The sequence below is a fragment of the Phocoena phocoena genome, chromosome 11, assembly GCF_963924675.1.
Source record: "Phocoena phocoena chromosome 11, mPhoPho1.1, whole genome shotgun sequence".
NCBI lineage: Eukaryota > Metazoa > Chordata > Mammalia > Artiodactyla > Phocoenidae > Phocoena > Phocoena phocoena.
Window position 1 is genome coordinate 80777086 of NC_089229.1, and position 19233 is coordinate 80796318.

The 19233-nt window shown below is 39.0% G+C and overlaps 1 protein-coding gene across 3 annotated transcripts in view; it reads left to right on the forward strand.

The window, feature by feature from the left end:
- Positions 1 to 19233, forward strand: part of ITPR2 (inositol 1,4,5-trisphosphate receptor type 2) — a 523170-nt gene that overhangs the window by 191132 nt on the left and 312805 nt on the right. For all 3 annotated transcript variants that reach the window (XM_065887013.1, XM_065887016.1, XM_065887015.1), the window contains exon 22: positions 18233 to 18426. In XM_065887013.1, the coding sequence (XP_065743085.1) occupies positions 18233 to 18426 (194 nt within the window). The remainder of the gene's footprint in view (positions 1 to 18232; positions 18427 to 19233) is intronic.

Genomic DNA, 19233 nt, shown 5'->3' on the forward strand with positions numbered 1-19233 from the left:
TACTACTACAGGCATACCTTCTTTTATTGCACTTAGCTTTATTGCTAAGATATTGCATTTTTCACAAACGGAAGATTTGTGTCACCCTTGAGTCCAGCAAGTCTGCTGGAGCCATTTTCCCAACAGCATTTGTTCACTTTGTGTCTCTGTGTCACATTTTGGTAATTCTCAGAATATTTCAAACTTTTTCATTATTAATATGTTTGTCATGATAATCTGTGATCTTTGATGTTGCTCTTGTAATTGTTTTTGGCCACCACTAGCCACGTCCACATAAGCCGGCCAACTTAATCAATAAATGTTGTGTGTGTTCTGACCGCTCCACCAACCTGCCGTTTCCCGTCTCTCCTTTTCTCCTTGGGCACCCCTATTCCCTGAGACACATCAATATTGAAATTAGGCCAGTTAATAACCATACAGTGGCCTCTATGTGTTCAAGAGAAAGGAAGAGTTGCACGGCTCTCACTTTACATCAAAAGCTAGAAATGATTAAGCTTAGTGAGGAAGGCATGTTGAAAGCCAAGATACACTAAAAGCTAGGCCTCTTGCACCAGTTAGCCAAGCAGTGAATGCAAAAGGAAGGTTCTTGAAGGAAGTTAAAAGTGCTACTCCAGTGAACATATGAATGGTAAGAAAGGGAAACAGCCTTATTGCTGATATGGAGAAAATTGTAGTGATCTGGAGAGAAGATCAAAGCAGCCACAACATTTCTTTAAGCCAAAGCCTAATCCAGAGCAAAACCCTAACTGTCTTCAATTCTCTGAAGGCTGAGAGAGGTGAGGAAACTGCAGGAGAAAAGTTTGAAGCTAGCAGAGGTTGGTTCATGGGGTTTAAGGGAAGAAACCATGTCCATAACATCAAAGTGCAAGGTTAAGCAGCAAGTGCTAAGGTAGAAGCTGCAGCAAATTATCCAGAAGACCTAGCTCAGATAATTCATGAAGGTGGCTACACTAAACAACAGATTTTCAGTGTAGACAAAGCAGCCTTCTATTTGAAGAAGTTGCCATCTAGGACTTTCATAGCTAGAGAGGAGAAGTCAATGCCTGTCTTCAAAAGACAGGCTAACTCTTGTTGGGGGCTAAAGCAGCTGGTGACTTTGTGTTGAAGCCAGTGCTCATTTACCCTTCTGAAAATCCTAGGGCCCTTCAGAATTATGCTAACTCTACTTTGCCTGTGCTCTATAAGTGCAACAACAAATCCTGGATGACAGCACATCTGCTTACAACATGGTTTACTAAATATTTTAAGCCCACTGTTGAAACCTACTGCTCAGACGAAAAGATTTCTTCCAAAATATTACTGCTCACTGACAGTGCACCTGGTCACGCAAGAGCTCTGATGGAGACATACAACCAGATTAATGTTGTTTCCTTGCCTGCTAACACAGCATCCATTCTGCAGCCCATGGATCAGGGAATAATTTTGACTTTCAAGTCTTATTATTTAAGAAATACATTTTATAAGACTATAGCTGCCTTAGGTAGTGATTCTTCTGATGGACCTGGGCAGAGTAAATAGAAAACCTTCTGGAAAGACTTCTTATTCTAGATGTCATTAAGAACATTTGTGATTCGTGAGAAGAGGTCAAAATATCAACATTAACAGGAGTTTGGAAGAAGTTGATTCCAGCCCTCAGGGATGACTGTGAGGGGTTCAAAACTTCAGTGGAGGAAGTAACTGCAGATGTGGTATAAGTAGCAAGAGAACTAGAATTAGAAGTGGAGCCTGAAGATGTCACTGAATTGCTATAATCTCAAGTTAAAACTTGAACAATTGACGAGTTGTTTCTTATGAGAGAAGAAAGTGGCTTTTTGAGATGGAATCTGCTCCTGGTGAAGATGCTGTGAGGATTGTTGGGATGACAACAAAGGATTTAGAATATGACGTAAACTGAGTTGGTAAAGCAGTGGCAGGGTTTGAGAGGATTGACTCCACATTTGAAAGAAGTTCTTCTGTGGTTAAAATACTGTCAAACAGCTACAGAGAAATTGTTCATGAAAAGAAGATCGATGCAGCAGACTTCATTGTTGTCTTATTTTGAGAAACTGCTGCGACCACCTGAACTGCCACCAAGCCCCACCCTGATCAGTCAGCAGCCATCAACACTGAGGCAAGAGCCTCCACCAGCCAACAGATCATAATTCAGTGAGGGCTCAGATGATGGTTAGCATCTTTTTTTATGATTAAGGTAATTTCATTAATTTATTCTTACATTTATGAATTTATCAAATGACATGTTATTTTGAATACACTCTGTGAAAAGACTCAACTGTTATTAGGACAGGCATGTCATGCAATGTTTGAACATGGGTAGACACTGACCTTCTTTGATGCTAAAAGAAAATAATCCAGATGGTGAGCAATTTTTAGCATTAAAATATTTTTTAAGTTAAGGTGTATACATTTTTTTTACACATAATGCTGTTGTACACTTAATAGACTAAACCATTGTGTAAACATAACTTTTATATGCACTGGGAAACCAAAAATCTTCCTGAGACTCATTTTTATTGCGATATATGATTTGCCGTGGTGGTCTGGAACTGAACCTGCAGTATTTCTGAGGTATGCCTATACTAATGTGATTAATTAAGATCACTAATTGCAGGTGCGTGGGTGTATTTTGTTCTACTAGAGAGTCATTTAAATGGTTGGGACAAATGTGAATCGTACTTATACATTCTCCTAAGAGCAACATAACGTGTTAACTCAGAAAGGTGAGAGTATCATCTCCATTTGAGCAGAGTATAGAACTTGACACAGTCTGGAAATAGCTTAAGTCTAATTTGTTATTTAGTTATCCTGTCAATATCCTTTCATTTATCTGTTTGTTGTTTGAATGGAACTGGGGTTCAAATTTAAACCTCCAAAATGGAGCAATAAAGTCTAACCATTGAGTAAGACTTGGGCTCATTCGGGTGTCTAGGTCACCACTGTCATTTCTTCTCACAATTGCCCCCCAACCCTTGAACTCACCGCAGTTTGAAAAGACAATAGATCAGAAAACTGCCAAAAGGTCAAATAAGAACCAAATAGTTTCTTTTCATCTTCTACCATTTTGCTTTTTCGCAGCTCCAAGTTCTTGGGAGTTTCTGTAGTCAAGCCCTGAAAGCTTGGCCTGTTCCCAGTCGGTAACCAGATAATGTCTTTTTTTGGCATATATGTTATAATATTGAAGAAGGGAAATCACCAAAAAAAAAATCGATGGAAATTCCATTTACTTTTAGGATTTCCTTTCCTTTGAGGTTTCAGGGTGGGAGCTAAAGTGCCTTTGGTCTTAGAGAATAAAATACAGGTAACCCACAGCAGCCTGAAATTATCCTCCTGCCCTAAAAGGATTCCAGCTGCACTGGTGACTCATGTAGCCCTGTGGGCCCAACCCAGCGTAGAGAAGAGATAAGGAGGGAGGGTAGTAGAGGCACCTTGGATACACAAATGTCCAGTAGTACCCTTGCCCCAGAAGATTGGGGGAGGAGAGTGAGGGTGTGCTAACTCCCCATCTAGTGGCAAAGAACCAGCTGCTTCTTCAATTTAACTTTTTTTTTTTTTTTTTTTTTGCCTTGGCTGGGACTTCACATGATCCACCTTGAAATGCTTTTCCTGGCAAAATAGTTGCTTTTTAAAAGGAGAAGGGAAATTGAGATGGAAGGTGGAGCAGAAACATTTTTTAATAGTGTTATATGGGTGGGAAAGGAAGAAAATATTTTCAGCAAAAAGTCTGCCAGAAAATAGTTTCTTCCTTTATAAAATCAGGAGGTTAATCTAAATGTGATCTTTACAGTCTCTTTCAGTTCAAAGCTGTGATTCTTTGAAGATTAGTATGTAATTCTCATTCGCTCACTCAATGGTATTCTTTTTAATGTGTGTTGCAAAAGACTCCTTTTAGCAAATATCCATGAAGCATGACTGCTGGTTAAGAGCTGTGATTGCTCTTTGTAAAGACACCAGCTACAATGCCTTGAAACCAGGAGCCTTAGTTCACTTAAAATATCGAGTGTATCAAAAAAATCAAGCAAGGGCTTCCCCGGTGGCGCAGTGGTTGAGAGTCTGCCTGCCGATGCAGGGGACGCGGGTTCGTGACCCGGTCCGGGAAGCTCCCACATGCCGCGGAGCGGCTGGGCCCATTGAGCCGTGGCCGCTGAGCCTGCGCGTCCGGAGCCTGTGCTCCGCAACGGGAGAGGCCACAGCAGTGAGAGGCCCGCGTACCGCAAAAAAAGCAAGTAAGCAAGCAAGAAAGGCTTACCTGTGTGCAAGTTGGGACTCCGAGGGCGTGTATATGTGGAGTTGGAGGATGAGAAAGAACAGAAATGAGGTTTAATACAGTGACCATCACCGAACAGCAGGTAGCAAAGGTCCAGGCAGCTTCATTTTAAGGACTCTCTCTAATGTCCCTTCAGCTCCTGTCAATGTTTCATCAGACTGAGCTCCTTCCAGGTCGGTATAAACGACGTAAGTTCACAGCACAGCTCACAGTGCTCAGAAGTGTCAGGCTGGTTGGCTTGCCGGAGGAAGATGCCACAGTGACCAGTCATCATCTGAACATCTCTTTCCTGGACTTCTGGACTTAATTTTTCCCACCACCATTCTGCCCCTCGCGATGCTTCTTTTTGATGGTCCTGCCTCATCTCTGCTTCCAGCCTGTCCCTCGCCTTCAGGCAGATCTGTCTCATCCACTCTGGGTCTCGTTCCTCACACCTGCTTCTTCTCCCTTCTGCCTACACCTTCTCCCCATTCACATCATATGCTTCTAGTAGAGGGAGCTGGAGCCTCAAAGAGGTGGCCAGGACACGTGTGCAATCCCATCCACAGTGATAGGTTTCTCTTGTCCTCTGTGTGTGTGCCCTGTGTCAGATGAGTGTGTTCTCATCATGCCTTGAGATTCGTCTCCTGACAGCAACTGCCCAGGATCTCTGGAGGTCCTTAGTGCAGGTTTGTTCCCCAGGAAGCAGACTCTGAACAGAGATTAGCACGCCGGAGTCTTATTAGGGAGAGCTCTTAGCATCAACACTGGTGGAATGGAAGGGAAAGAAGCAGGCCTGGGCCAAGCGAGAAATTGGGTTGTGTTGTGGTCTTAGTGGGGAGCCTCTGGGTGGTGTGAAGTTGGGGTGTCCTTTCAGAGTTCTCTCTCATTGGAGTGAGGGGGCTGAGTTTTTATGCCCCCGTGGGCTGCCCTGGAATGGGGTGTGGTCTTGCTTGAAGCAGCTGTTTTCAGACCAGCCAATCCCCAGAGGGCTGACTTTTGAGGGCTGTCCCCCAAGTGGCACTGCCAGCAGCTGAGGCAATAGTCCTTCCTTCCTGAAAGGGAATCTGGGCAGGACCATCACAGCATCCACTACAGATATTTTCCAGAAAAGTACCAAGACTGGAAAAACTGTAGGTCAAGATTAAGATCTCATAGGAAATAACAGATTAGGAAGAAAAATAAAAATGATTCAGATCTTATAGAAGATAGAGATTAGGGAGACAAAAACAACATTAAGACATTTAAATGCACAATAAAGTTCTAGAGATGAAAAAAATTTCTAGAGGCTACCTACTTCCAAATGCCCCAGAATCACTGGCATCAGAAATCTACTCCGGGCAGCAGGTGTTTTATGGAATCCTTTTCTTCGGATGTGAAGGAAGATTTCTGTGGTATTCTGATCTTCTGAGTCTGGTTCTCTTACCAGCTTTGTGCTGTGCTGACTGCACCTCTAAGTCCTTTCTGGCTTAATGTATAATGTCTTTTACACTTTTGTTATATATTTTTTTCCTCCTTAAGCTTTTAGAAGTTTTAGAAAAAGTGCCTGTAACTGTCAGGTTTTCTCTTAGTTATCAGTGGTGCCTGGGAGGCCTTGTTTTCCCCCTCTGGGCTTAGTCTTCTCTCTCTATATCAAGAGGTTCTCAAACACATGATCTACGCTAGATCATGTCCCTTTAAAAAATCAAATGAAGGTATAAAAATAGGCAGAGAATAACTATGTAATATGTCTATTATATAGTTAATAGTGAGTGTCCACCATTTGCTAGGCCACACATTTGACAGAGGATTACATCAGAAGGGAATCTATTATTTATATTTAATGCCTAGAACACATCAAAATCTTGCATATTTTTATCTGTAATCCTTGTCACAATCCAGCAAGTAGGTATTATGGCCACACTGTGCCCAGGAAATGTGCTCTTACAGAGGGTAAATACTTGCCCTGAGACTATACAGCCTGTAGCTTGCTGAACCACATTTTGAATTCAGCTTTCTTTTTCTTTTTCTCTAGTTCTTCACAAAAACCAACAGCCCTGCTGTGGATGTGCTTTCGGCTGTTACACTACTTTCTGTACAGATGACTTCTTCATCTGCAGGGACTCTGCTTTCTACTTTTTCCAAGTTTCCTAAGAAAGTTTAACACAAAACAGTGGTTGTTTATTAAAGAGTTTTGATTTAACTTGAGGTGACTTCACAAGTCAGATCCAAAAAAAAAAAATTTAAGCCAAGAATCTCGCCTTCGTGAACCGTTGTTGGGATTGTCTCAGAAGCAAAGTTTGAAACACAAGTCTTAAAACTGTTACCACTTAAATATCTTGAAGTTGGATGTTCCTTTTCACTCCCTGCTGGTCTCCCTGGCGCTGTTTTTGGCTTTTTCTCCACATTCCCACATAAGGATCCTTCTGAATCACATCCTCTGCCTCTTACTAGTTATCATCATCTCTTAGAGAGTAACAACCCAGTTCCCTAAGTTGGTGCCCACAGGTCTTCATAATCTGCATTAGACGTCTCTAGTTCTGTCTCTTGCTGTTTCCCCAGTAATACGAAACAATTTTATCCTCCAGGACACTTTGCTATGAGCTACTTCTGTATTTCATATATACTTTCATAACTCGCTTATCACTAGGATGAATGTATGTGCCATGCCTTATATAAACATGCATTTGAAGGACAAAAATATTTAGAGACCCTAATATTCCAAATGTATGTTGGTGACTTTTTTTTGTTAGTGTTGAAATTTTTTATGTCTGTTTTTCCTAGTAGACTTATGAAAGGCTCCATGACTCTTAGAATTACTACCTAGAAAATTCAATAATAAAGATTCAAAATTATTGACTGAGAGAGCCAGAAGTGGGGAGAAAAGCTATGAAAATACATTCTGTTTCTGTTTCCATAGCTGACTTGTACCATGCCTAACATAACATGCATACTTGGCTTTCAGAAGTATTTACTGAGTGACAAACATTTGATGAATGTGTGTAACCTACATGTTTTATATAAATACGTATTTGAATGATAAGAATATTTTCTAGATCATGACATCTCAGATTTATAACTGTTTTTCTTTTATTACTTAAGAACTTTTAATTTGGCTTTCAAAACTTCCAGTGAATGGGAGATAACATGACAAATGCCAGTTCATGTTAAAATACTTCCTGGTATTTTGTTTCTACAATTTTAGTGATTAATGTTATACCTTTTCACGATCTCTCCACCATCTCTTTTTTATAATTGATGTATAGTTGATTTACAGTGTTTTGTTTCTGGTGTACAGCAAAGTGATTCAGTTATAAATGTGTATACACACACACACATATATGTAATATATTCTTTTTTATATTCTTTTCCATTATGGTTTATTACAGGTAGATATTGAATATAATTAGTTCCTTGTTCTACACAGTAGGAGCTTGTTGTTCATCGGTTTTATATATAATAGTTTGCATCTGCTAATCCCAAACTCCTAATTTATCCCTCCTCCCCCGACCCTGGCTTTCCCCTTTGGTAACCATAAGTGTGTTTTCTCTGTCTGTGAGTCTGTTTCAGTATTGCAAATAAATTCATTTGTATCATATTTTAGATTCCACATGTAAGTGATATCATATGGTATTTGTCTTTCTCTTTCTGACTGACTTAGTACAATAATATCTAGGTCCATCCACACTGATGCAAATGGCATTATTTCATTCTTTTTTTATGGCTGAGTAGTATTTGGTTGAATATATGTATACCACATCTTTTTAATCCATTCGTCTGTGAGCATTTAGGTTTGGTGCACCATCTTAACAGAATAATATGGTTCAAATATTCCCTTGCTAACTGTGTAGGTTCATAAATTTCAGGAGGATTTAATGGGTATGATGCATGCATAACTTCCATATTACACTAAGTCAGGAAGCAACTCTATAACTGCCTTCTAGTTCTCTCAGTCAGGGGTTTCTCACATAAATTTATGATACATAAAAATATTTTTGTTATACTTCGTAATTAGTTTAACTCAGTAGAGGCAGAAGACTCTGTAGGTTCATCTGTATTTCTCTGGGATGTGTTGGAAACAAAGGCATTGTCTATAGTACTTTGGGTTTTGGTTTCCCAAAGGTATCAGCCACACAATGGATGAAGCACCTTCCACAGTTTAGTGTGGAGTTTATTCTTATTCTCTAAGCTATAAAGTGACTCCGAAACCTCTGGAGTTCTGTAGGAGTGGTGTAAATGATTCCTGGCAGCCAGGAATAGCTACTGACATTACCAAATTGAGTTAATAGGACAGAATCAATACCTAGATGACCTCACAAATAATGAGAATGACTAAAGAGGACCAGGTTGTCCTCACCTTCTTTCTACTCAGTTATTTCATCCAATTGTAAATACTGTTTGACCCTCAGAATCTAATGCCTCAAGGTGTTAATACACTGGGGTAGGTTCCTCAGTTCCCTCAATTTCTGGTCAAGGGCATCCACCAGTGACCTACAGTAAGGCACCTTATTGGAACCCAATCATAGATTTGTAGAATGTTAGCATATAAAGGGACTGTAGAAATCGTCTATATGAACTTCAGATCTTCATAGTACCTGTAGCAAATGGTCATCTAGGATCTTTTGGAACACCTGAGTGACCAAGATTTTACTGCTGCAAAAGGTAGGCCTTTCTTATTTACAACAGCTCCAAATATTGTCTCTTTTGTTAGGTTATCCTAAATATACCTCCCTCTCACTTCCAACAAGCAGCCCTACTTTTGTTCCCTGGAGCCATGTGGAAATCTAGCCTCACTTTCACATATCAGTTCTTTCTATGTTTGCAGATGGCCGGCATGTCACCTGAATATCTCCTCCTCTCTGTGTCATCACCGGCAGTTTCTTTAACAGTTCCTCTTATGTTTCTAATATTTTTGATCACTGATATGGCAAGAAAAGTTATTTTCTCATTCATAATAAACACTTTACTTTTGTAATACAGTCTAGATGAAAATGAGTGTTTTTGGTAATGATGACATAGTATTGATTTCTACTGAACTTGAATGAAACTAAAGTTCTAGTTTGTGCTCTGTTAACATCACATTTTCCCATCACATACTTGAGTTGGTTTTATTTGGACCTAAATGGCAGGGCATTTTATATTTTGATTTTACTTTGTTGGATTTAAAGCCATTAGTTTTCTTTTGTTAATGCATAGATTGATTTGCACATATTGAACCCTCCTTGGGAACTTGGGATGAATCCCACTTGGTCGTGGCCTATGATCTTTTTTATGTATTGCTGGATTCGGTTTGCTAATATTTTGTTGAGAATTTTTGCATCTATATTCATCAAAGATATTGGCCTTTAATTTTCTTTTTTTGGTGGTGTCTTTGTCTGGTTTTGGTATCAGGGTGATGGTGGCTTCATAGAATATCTTTGGGAGTCTTTCCTCCTCATCAATCTTTTGGAAGAATTTGAGAAAGCTCAGTATAAGTTCTTCTTTGTATGTTTGGTAGAATTCGCCTGTGAAGCCATCTGGTCCTAGACTTTTGTTTGTAGGGAGTTTTTTTTTTTTTAATTACAGATTCTATTTCACTTCTAGTGATCGGTCTGTTCATATCATCTATTTCTTCTTGATTCAGTTTTGATGGGCTGTATGTTTCTAGAAAGTTGTCCGTTTCTTCTAGGTTGTCAAATTTGTTGGCATATAATTAATTATTCATAGTATTCTCTTATGGTTTTCTGTATTTCTGCAGTGTCAGCTGAGATTTCTCCTTTCTCATTTCTTATTTTGTTTATTTGGGTCCTCTCTCTTTTCTTCTTGGTGAGCCTGGCCAGAGGTTGGTCAATTTTGTTTACCCGTTCAAAGAACCAGCTCTTGGTTTTATTGATTTTAATCCATTAGTTTTCAACCTGTCCGTGTAGTTTTGGGATTTGATGGAGTCATTGACTATATTAGTTATCCTTCATTGTTTCATGTTGTCTTTGCATTTGCAAAACATGCTCTTTCTGACTTCACCTGTCACTGACAAAAATACTTATGTGGGTGAGGCAACAACAGATCAGCAAGGAACTAGAGGCCCTTCTGTACTTTAACAGTGATTGATTTAATAGTACTCTTTGGCCATAATCAGTTAACTAAAATCATATACCTATGAAACTGTACACTATTCAGTGTATATCTCTATGGTATGATATATCAGAGGAGTGGTTGTTTTTGGTGGTGGTGGTGAGGGGGAATGTAGAGCTCAATAACTGGGAAAGGGCACAAAAGAGCTTTCTGGGGTAACGGAAATGTCTGACTATCTGGATACCCTGTGGTTTATATGGGTCCTTCTAGTCCAAACTACTAAAATCTTTCATTTAAGATCTGCGTATTGCACTGTATTTAATTTACATCTCAGTTATAAAAATAGTATGTAAGTCCACTTATTGCTTGCATTACCAGCTGTTAAGAATTAAAGATCAGTTTGGCAAATTAAAATGAAATCTTGAGGTTTGGAATACTGAAATGACTTTGTCAGTATTTGACAGTGATGAAATCCAAAATAAGATGTAGAACTTAACCAGTGTTTTGTATGAATTGCTTTTTCAATTTATCCTTTGAATAACACTTCTTTAGGGTGTGGGATGGGAAATAATTTTCCTTTAAGCAGTCTACTTGATATTCAGAAAAAGATGGCTAATAACATTACTATACTTTAGTAACATGTTTCTAGTAGGTTTTGCTTTGTTCTGTTTCTTCTTTTTTATAAATGTATTTATTTTATTTTTATTTATTTTTGGCTGCGTTGTGTCTTTGCTGCTGTGCACAGGCTTTCCCTAGTTGCAGTGAATGGGCGCTACCCTTCGTTGCGGTGCGCGGGCTTCTCATCGCAGTGGCTTCTCTTTGTTGTGGAGCACGGGCTCTAGGCACGTGGGTTTCAGTAGCTGTGGCTTGTGGGCTCTAGAGCGCAGACTCAGTAGTTGTGGCACATGGGCTTAGTTGCTCCATGGCATTTGGGATCTTCCCAGACCAGGGCTCGAACCCGTGTCCCCTGCATCGGCAGGCGGATTCTTAACCACTGCACCACCAGGGAAGCCCTGTTCTGTCTCTAAGGTCTTGGAAAGTTGGAGTCTGTAAATGGCTTATCAACATACTGTGTTCAACGAGTGTTTATTCAGAATGAAGAAAATTAGGTGTCATATCATCTACTCTGGCCATTGAGTATTCTTTATAAATCATTCCTCTGCAAGACTTCTCCTTTTAGAGGTGATATTTTGTGTCAACCATGTCATAGTGTAAGAGGTAATGAGCTATGATTATGTGATGGACCACAGGCTCATTACTAGGGTGGCGACCACTATAATAGAACATAATGAAATAGAGAAGAGCTGTTTTTCATGGCTGTAGTGAAAACATGCATGTGTCGTCCATTTTTCATTTTGAGGTAATACAATTATATGGTATTTTTCATTCTTCATGATTTTTCTGCACACATTATATAATTTTATTCTCACAAGGAATTGGGACCTATTTTATTAGGATTAAGGTTCTGAGCATCGGACGGCGAAGTGATTTGAGAAAGATCACAGTAGTCTAAATGCTTTACACCATTCAAAGCCTAGTTCAAAATTGTATCTCTTCAGTGAAGCTGCCTTTCACTCTCCTCACCCTAAGATAATTTTCCCAATTAAAATAATTATCCTAAGCAATTTTGTATACCGTCCACGCTATACTATTACTATCTTATTTGCTTTGCATTTGGTCTTCAATTGGGGAGGGGGGAGACATGATTTCTGTTTTCTTAGCTCTGTTATAAACTCTCTACTTCTCTTGTGTCCTCCCATCCTCGATATCCTTAATATAAGAGCCAGATGAACATTGGCTACCTAATAAATAGTTTCTGAACAGGGGCTGCCCTTAAAATTAAATTGTGTCATATAAACATAATGCCACGAGTAGTGTTGGTTCATTATATAATAATAACTGGTGGATAAAATCACTTGAGAATAATGTGAGCAGATTCATGATATGATTAATAGTAATGCTACGTTTTCAGTACACAGTTTTAACTAGGATATTTTCTTTCTGCATTTGGTAGGTTTCTGAGTTCTAGTATACAATCTTTGGAAACTTGGAAGGTGATAGCCTTTAGTGAATCAACATGGTGTGGGGAAAAGATGCACATTGACATTAGTTGACCTGAATCTGAGGCTCTGCCACTTTCTGGCTGTGTAAAATGAGATGGGTTCCCCACCTCCCTACCTGCTGTGAACAGTGTATGTGGCCTAGCAAAGTACATGGGATGTGATATGCCCTTGATAAAGTCAGATTCCATGATTTTCCTTATCTCATTGTTATCTATTGTATTAAACATGTTTTTCTTTTAAACAAATACGTTTTTAAGTAACATGAAATTATATATGCTTTTAGAAAAAAATTAGAAAATTAAGAAAGTATAAAAGAAAGCAAGCCAAAACTCACCTTGATGAAACTTACCCTTAGTGTACTAATATCTAATTTTTTATATAAGCCTTATAAAAATAATTATTATTTTTTTGACTGCATTGGGTCTTCGTTGCTGTGTGTGGGTTTTCTCTAGTTGCGGTGAGCGGGGGCTACTCTTTGTTGCAGTGCATGGGCTTCTCATTACGGTGGCTTCTCTTGTTGTGGAGCACGGGTTCTAGGCACATGGGCTTCGCTAGTTGTGGTGCGTGGGCTCAGTAGTTGTGGCTCCCGGGCTCTAGCACTCAGGCTCAGTAGTTGTGGTGCATGGGCTCAGTTGCCCCGCAGCATGTGGGATCTTCGTGGACCAGGTATCGAACCTGTGTTCCCTGCATTGGCAGGCGAATTCTTTTTTTTTTTTTTAATTAATTAATTAATTTTTGGCTGCGTTGGGTCTTCGTTGCTGCGCACGGGCTTTCTCTAGTTGCAGCAAGCGGGGACTGTGCTTCGTTGTGGTGTGCAGGCTTCTCACTGTGGTGGCTTCTCTTGTGGAACATAGGCCCTAGGCATGCGGGCTTCAGTAGTTGTGGTGCACAGGCTCAGTAGTGGTGGCACGTGGGCTTAGTTGCTCCACGGCATGTGGGATCTTCCTGGACCAGGGATTGAACCCATGTCCCCTGCATTGGCAGGTGGATTCTTAATCACTGCTCCACCAGGGAAGTCCCTTGGTAGGTGGATTCTTAACCACTGCACCACCAGGGAAATCCCAAATTATCATTTTTAATAATTTTTTTGTTTATCCAACTTTTTTTTTATTTGTGCAGTAATCTAACAAGCATGTATGGAATGGCTGCTATGTGTCAGGCACTATTCCTGGTGTTGGAGATAGAGCAAAAACTAGATAGAATCCATGTCTTCATGGAGTTTATGTTCTTTTTTGAGGGAGGATACAATAACCACATAAACAAATATAAAATATGGTGTGAGATAGTGATAATGCCATGACTGAAATGTAAAGCAGGATCCAGAGTGATGACAATCCTTCTTTAGAGAGGGTGGCTGGAAGAGATCTGAGGAGGGGACATTAAACCAGAAATCAGAAAGGATTTTGAGGGAGTCAGCCAAGTGACCATCTGGGTAAGAGACCTCCAGGCAGACGAATACCAAGTTCCCTCCAGCTCCAGCTCATAGATTAAAAACTCTGTTTGCCTGCATGGATAAAGAAGATGTGGTACATATATGCAATGGAATACTACTCACCCATAAAAAATGAAATAATGCTGTTTGCATCAACATGGATGGACCTAGAGATTATCATACTAAGTGAAGTAAGTCAGAAAGAGAAAGACAAATACCATATGATATCACTTATATGTAGAATCTAAAATATGACACGAACTTATCTGCGAAACAGAAACAGACTAACAGACATAGAGAACAGATTTGTGGTTGCCAAGGGCAAGGGAGGGTAGGGGAGGGATGAGATTAGTAGATGCAAACTATTATATATACAATGGATAAACAACAAGGTCCTACTGTATAGCACCGGGAACTATATTCAGTATCCTGTAATAAACCATAATGGGAAAGAATATGAAAAAGAATATGTATATTTATGTATAACAGAGTCACTTGGCTGTACACCAGAAACTAACACAACATTGTAAATCAACTATATTTCAATAAAATAAATTAAAAAAATAAAATATCATTGGGGGAAAAAAAAAAAGAAGTTCATGGACTGGATATGTAGTTCTCCAAAATACTGTGATCTGACTTTGAACTGGGAGTGCTGGTTATTTATTGTCTTCTAGGGTGTTAAATCTTGATCTTTCTTTTAGTCCAGGTTGATACCATGTTCCCTATTACTCTGCTTATATCACTAGCTTAACTAAGGTTTTGAGCTTGTGTTAATGTTTTTGGGTTTTTTGCATCAGAAAAGTCCTTTTATAACCCAGACCCTAACCGCTGGGAGGAAGCACTGCTCCAGAGAATGTTCAAAATAGAAAAAACTGCTCTAGTTCTAGAGAGTGTAGGCATTTTCCAGCAAGTGAAAGTCTATAAGGAGCTGCTGAGCAGGGAGGGGAAGTAGGAAGACGTCCTGAAACATGTCTTTATGGTTTAACATCATTCTGTTTCAAATGAATTATAATAGCAGCAGATATATTTTTCCAAGACCAACTATAAAAATATGTTTCAGGGAAATAAGAATGGTTTTGGGGTTATCCATTTTTTGGCTTCTATTACTATAAAGCATTGAGAACTGCCTTTGGTAGTCGCTAAACGAGAAAATTGCTGTGAACAATTATTCACAGAACTCTTATCAAATATGTCTATTATCTCTTATAAATGTTTAGAAGATTTCAGAAGTGTCTATCTGAAATCTAAACAATTGGAAAATTCAGATTATCCTTTTTATTCTTATGTGTTCATAGGAGAAAAGTATTTCTAATAGAAAGAGGTAACAGATAAAGATGACTTTAAATAAAACACCAAGGGAAGTAAGGTAAATTTCAATCATGTAAGATTCTGTTAAATCTCTTATACTGTCTGTAAATCCACATAAGTCTTAATGATTGTTGAAGCCTACAGTATGATTACCGGCAGTAAAATGACTTTGGAATAAGGAAGAATTAAATCACGGTCAGCACAGCTTTAGTGTTATGTAAATTCCTTATTGCTTTTCACGTCTCTGGAATTGGTAATGGAAACTTGGCTCACTGGAACCATCAAAGAAATAAAGCAGTGAACGCTCAACCCGTTCCCAGTTACCATTTCTAGTATGCATTTGCTGTACTTGTCTTACTTTGGGGTTTTTCTCTTGAGGGAATTAGGATTAGTAAAAATAACTATACAATCATATAATGAAAGAACCTGGACAGTCTATCTGCTTTTGTTTCTAAGCAATTCTTTCCTCTGTACTTTTACCTAACAAAGATGACTCCATTTTTCACACCATTTCAATATACTTTATACATAAATCCAAATTCTAGTTGTTGAGTTAATATAAAAGACATAGAAAACCTGAATTTATCCAGAGGATTTATATTATGATACAGTAGCCCTTTCACTGAAAACTTTTCAGTAGTATTAACTAATTATGGTTGAGAAGAGAAATAGATTTCTTCTTTTGCATTGCTGAAGACCGATCACCTTTGACTTAGCAGTCTAGAATTAGAAATTTTTCTGTGGAAAAATGGATACCAGGAGCCTTGCACATCTGTTATTTATGTGGTGTTTGACTTATGTTTTCCAAGCTGTAGTAGTTCCTAATTGAAGCACTTCTCATCACCACCAAGCAACTCTAGAAAATGTAGCATCTTTTTTTTTTTTTCTTTGCGGTACGCGGGCCTCTCACTGTGTGGCCTCTCCCGTTGCGGAGCACAGGCTCCAGATGCGCAGGCTCAGCGGCCATGGCTCATGGGCCCAGCCGCTCCACGGCATGTGGGATCTTCCCGGACTGGGGCACAAACCCGCGTCCCCTGCATCGGCAGGCGGACTCTCAACCACTGGCGCCACCAGGGAAGCCCGAAAATGTAGCATCTTTTAATTTGCAAACTCAGAGTTGGCCATATATGGAGATGTTAGGCAAGTTGTGTGGCAGCCACGTGCCACAGGCATCTAAGGATGTGGTATCACTGGAATGAACCCTCCCATTTCTATGACAACATGTGTTATATATTATTATGTTTCTGGCCTCTAGATTTTAATTTCTTGGTGACAAGATCTATGTTTGGGGGAAAGAATTGTCTGAGTGAATGTTTTGTATGTAACAATCATTTAGATTAAATGATATTTTCCATGCAAATCTAAATAAGATGCAGACACTGGGTGCCAAGGATTTTTGTGTGAATCAAGTGTAAGAATAACAGAGGAGACTGTTCTGTGTTGGTGGTGAGAAAGCATCTCTTGGAGGCTAACACATATACATACTAGAATCCAGGCTCGGATAAATGTACTGGTTGAACATTGATGACCCAAAACTATTGCCAACAACCAGATTGTATCCCTGCAATCTATGGGGGGATTTGGAAATACTCAACTGTTAGGATTGTATGAGAACCATAGACAATGAAGCATTCTGCCTCATTACAGGTTTTTCTGTTAGAAAATGGGGCCATCTCAAATCCTTTGTCTCAACCCTGTCTAAACTTGTAAATTATCTTTCATATATTTTTTTCTTATCCCTTTTTTTTGGCTTATGCAAGCAGCAGTGTAATAAAAGTTCCTAGATTCTCAGAATGAAAACCCAAATTAATTTCTGCCTGGAAGGTGCCGCTCTAGAAAAAATGATCCTTCATTGCCTGCTCAAAAATGTACTATTTCAGTACCACCCTCTTGTACATATACTAATTTCATCTATGGATAAGATAATGAATTTTAAAAGGCATTTCACCTTTCACAATGTACAAATAATATTGGTTACCACTGGCTCCATGGTAACTGTGGTCTGCGCATAGGACCGTGAAGTCCTCCTTTACATATTTTCCTTTTATTTGTTTGCCTTTCAATCCTGTAGGTATTCGCACAGTTTATGCTCTTTGCTTAGAGCTGAGAGTTTTATCTCATCCCATCTTATTTCCATTTCCCTTTCTCTTGGTTTACACCCTGAGACACTGGGAGAAAGGAAAATTCTTTGCCAGATTCTTAGGCCTTTGCTTGAGGCAAAGCTCCACAAACACCCATGAAGCGAAGACCACTGTTCTGAAGAGAAAGTAGACAGTTGTTCTTGCAAATCCTTGTTGCTTGTTGTAGGGATTTAGAAGTGAGAAACAGCAGTTAAGCTGGAGAGGGTAAATCGTAACAGTGGCAGGAGGATCCTTTGGTACAACTGCTTGTGGTCAGTGTGAGGAATGAGTGCGTGGGCAGTTTTATTGGAGGACAAATTAAATGAGAAGCCAAACTCAAGAGAAGACACAGAAAAGGAGTAACACCTCGTTGAAAGTGATCATTTGTCAATAATTTGTTTCCCTAATTATCTCAAACGTAGCTGCTTTTTGTGGCTTTTGAATTACAATTTTCTATTCAAATTGATGCAGGAATGGATAAAATGGTGCTTCCTCTCTAGGTAAGAGCTTTTCTTAAAATGAAGCTGTAAAAATCCTCCTCCTAAGCTCTTTTCACAAGCATTACGAAAGCAAAGCTAAAAAGTCCTTGGTTTGAGGGTAGGGTTAGGACACTAATTTAAATGTTTTCATATAGTCTTTGTATCCTCACTTGCAACGCCCTTTATTGTAGAGATTGATAACCTTTCTTCCTCATTACTGTAAGAGTTAGTGCCTATTGGTGCGGTAGTTGGTAGGACTTACTGTGCTCTAGAAGGACCTGATTAAGATACTGTTAGAGCTACCGACAGCTCACCTGCAGTGTGTCATTTGAAAGCACTTTCTGAGAAAAGTAAACTTTCAATTCTAAAATCTGTCATTTTGAAATGTGTCTGCACTATTTTAACTTTATCTGCAAGGACATAGCTGGAGCGAGGCTATTCATTCCCATCCTTAGTACTCTTCCTGCCACATTTTCAGTCTGGTTGTGGCCAACTGGATGTAACAGCTGTCTCCCAAGGTGGCGTGTGTGTTGACTTAAGGACTTTTCTCGTGCCAGGAAACAATGTCATGAGAACCATCCATGGGGTGGGAGAATTGATGACCCAGATGGTGCTCAGCAGAGGTTCCATCTTCCCCATGAGTGTGCCTGACATCCAGCCCAGCCTGCATCCCAGCAAGCAGGGGAGCCCCACCGAGCACGAGGATGTCACTGTCATGGACACCAAGCTGAAGATTATTGAGATTTTACAGGTACAGGGCCTAATGGAAGGGAAGTGACAAACACCTAACTGTGCCTATTGGTTTAACTTCTTACACATTTTGTTCCAGATCATTGTGTAAATATTCTGAAGTGGTATTGATCTAATTTTATTCCTTTTACATTAATGATAAGCCTGGTAAGAAATCTCACACTGACACTATTTAACATATTAATTACATGTGTGAATTCTCACTAAATATAATATATTAATGATGGTACCTAACAAATGTGGAGCGCTTTGAGGTTGACATAACTTCTTTCATATGTATTTTCTCATTTAGCATTGACCCTGATTAAATTTTACCTTTATTTAAGAAGGATTTCAGAGTAGGCAAAGTTAAGATTGAATTCCAACTGTTTTTCTATTTTTAATTGAATTAGACATATGATTCTACGTATACAGATTTATTGTAGTAAGAAACTCAAATAAAATTTTATTTTTATTGACAAAAATGTTAATAATTGTTTTTAATATTTTATGTAAGTGACTATCTCTCTTGATGATTTCGTTTCTAAGAGGCTAGGAATAATATATATATATTTAAAATTAACCTAGTCTAATACCTATCTCTATGAATTTAAAGGGGGTAAATTACTATTTCATGACCAGTGGTTTAGTGGATAAATTCCCCATTACTGTAGCTATGAATTCTTAGCTTTTTTTTTTTTAAGTTTGGAAAGTAGTTTTATGATTCTTTAATTATAGCATTTATTCCAGATTCGAAGAATGGAGTCTGGAGTTTTTGAGGATCTATTAAAATTCTGGAAACAGTTTACTAAGTCTTTCATCATAATTT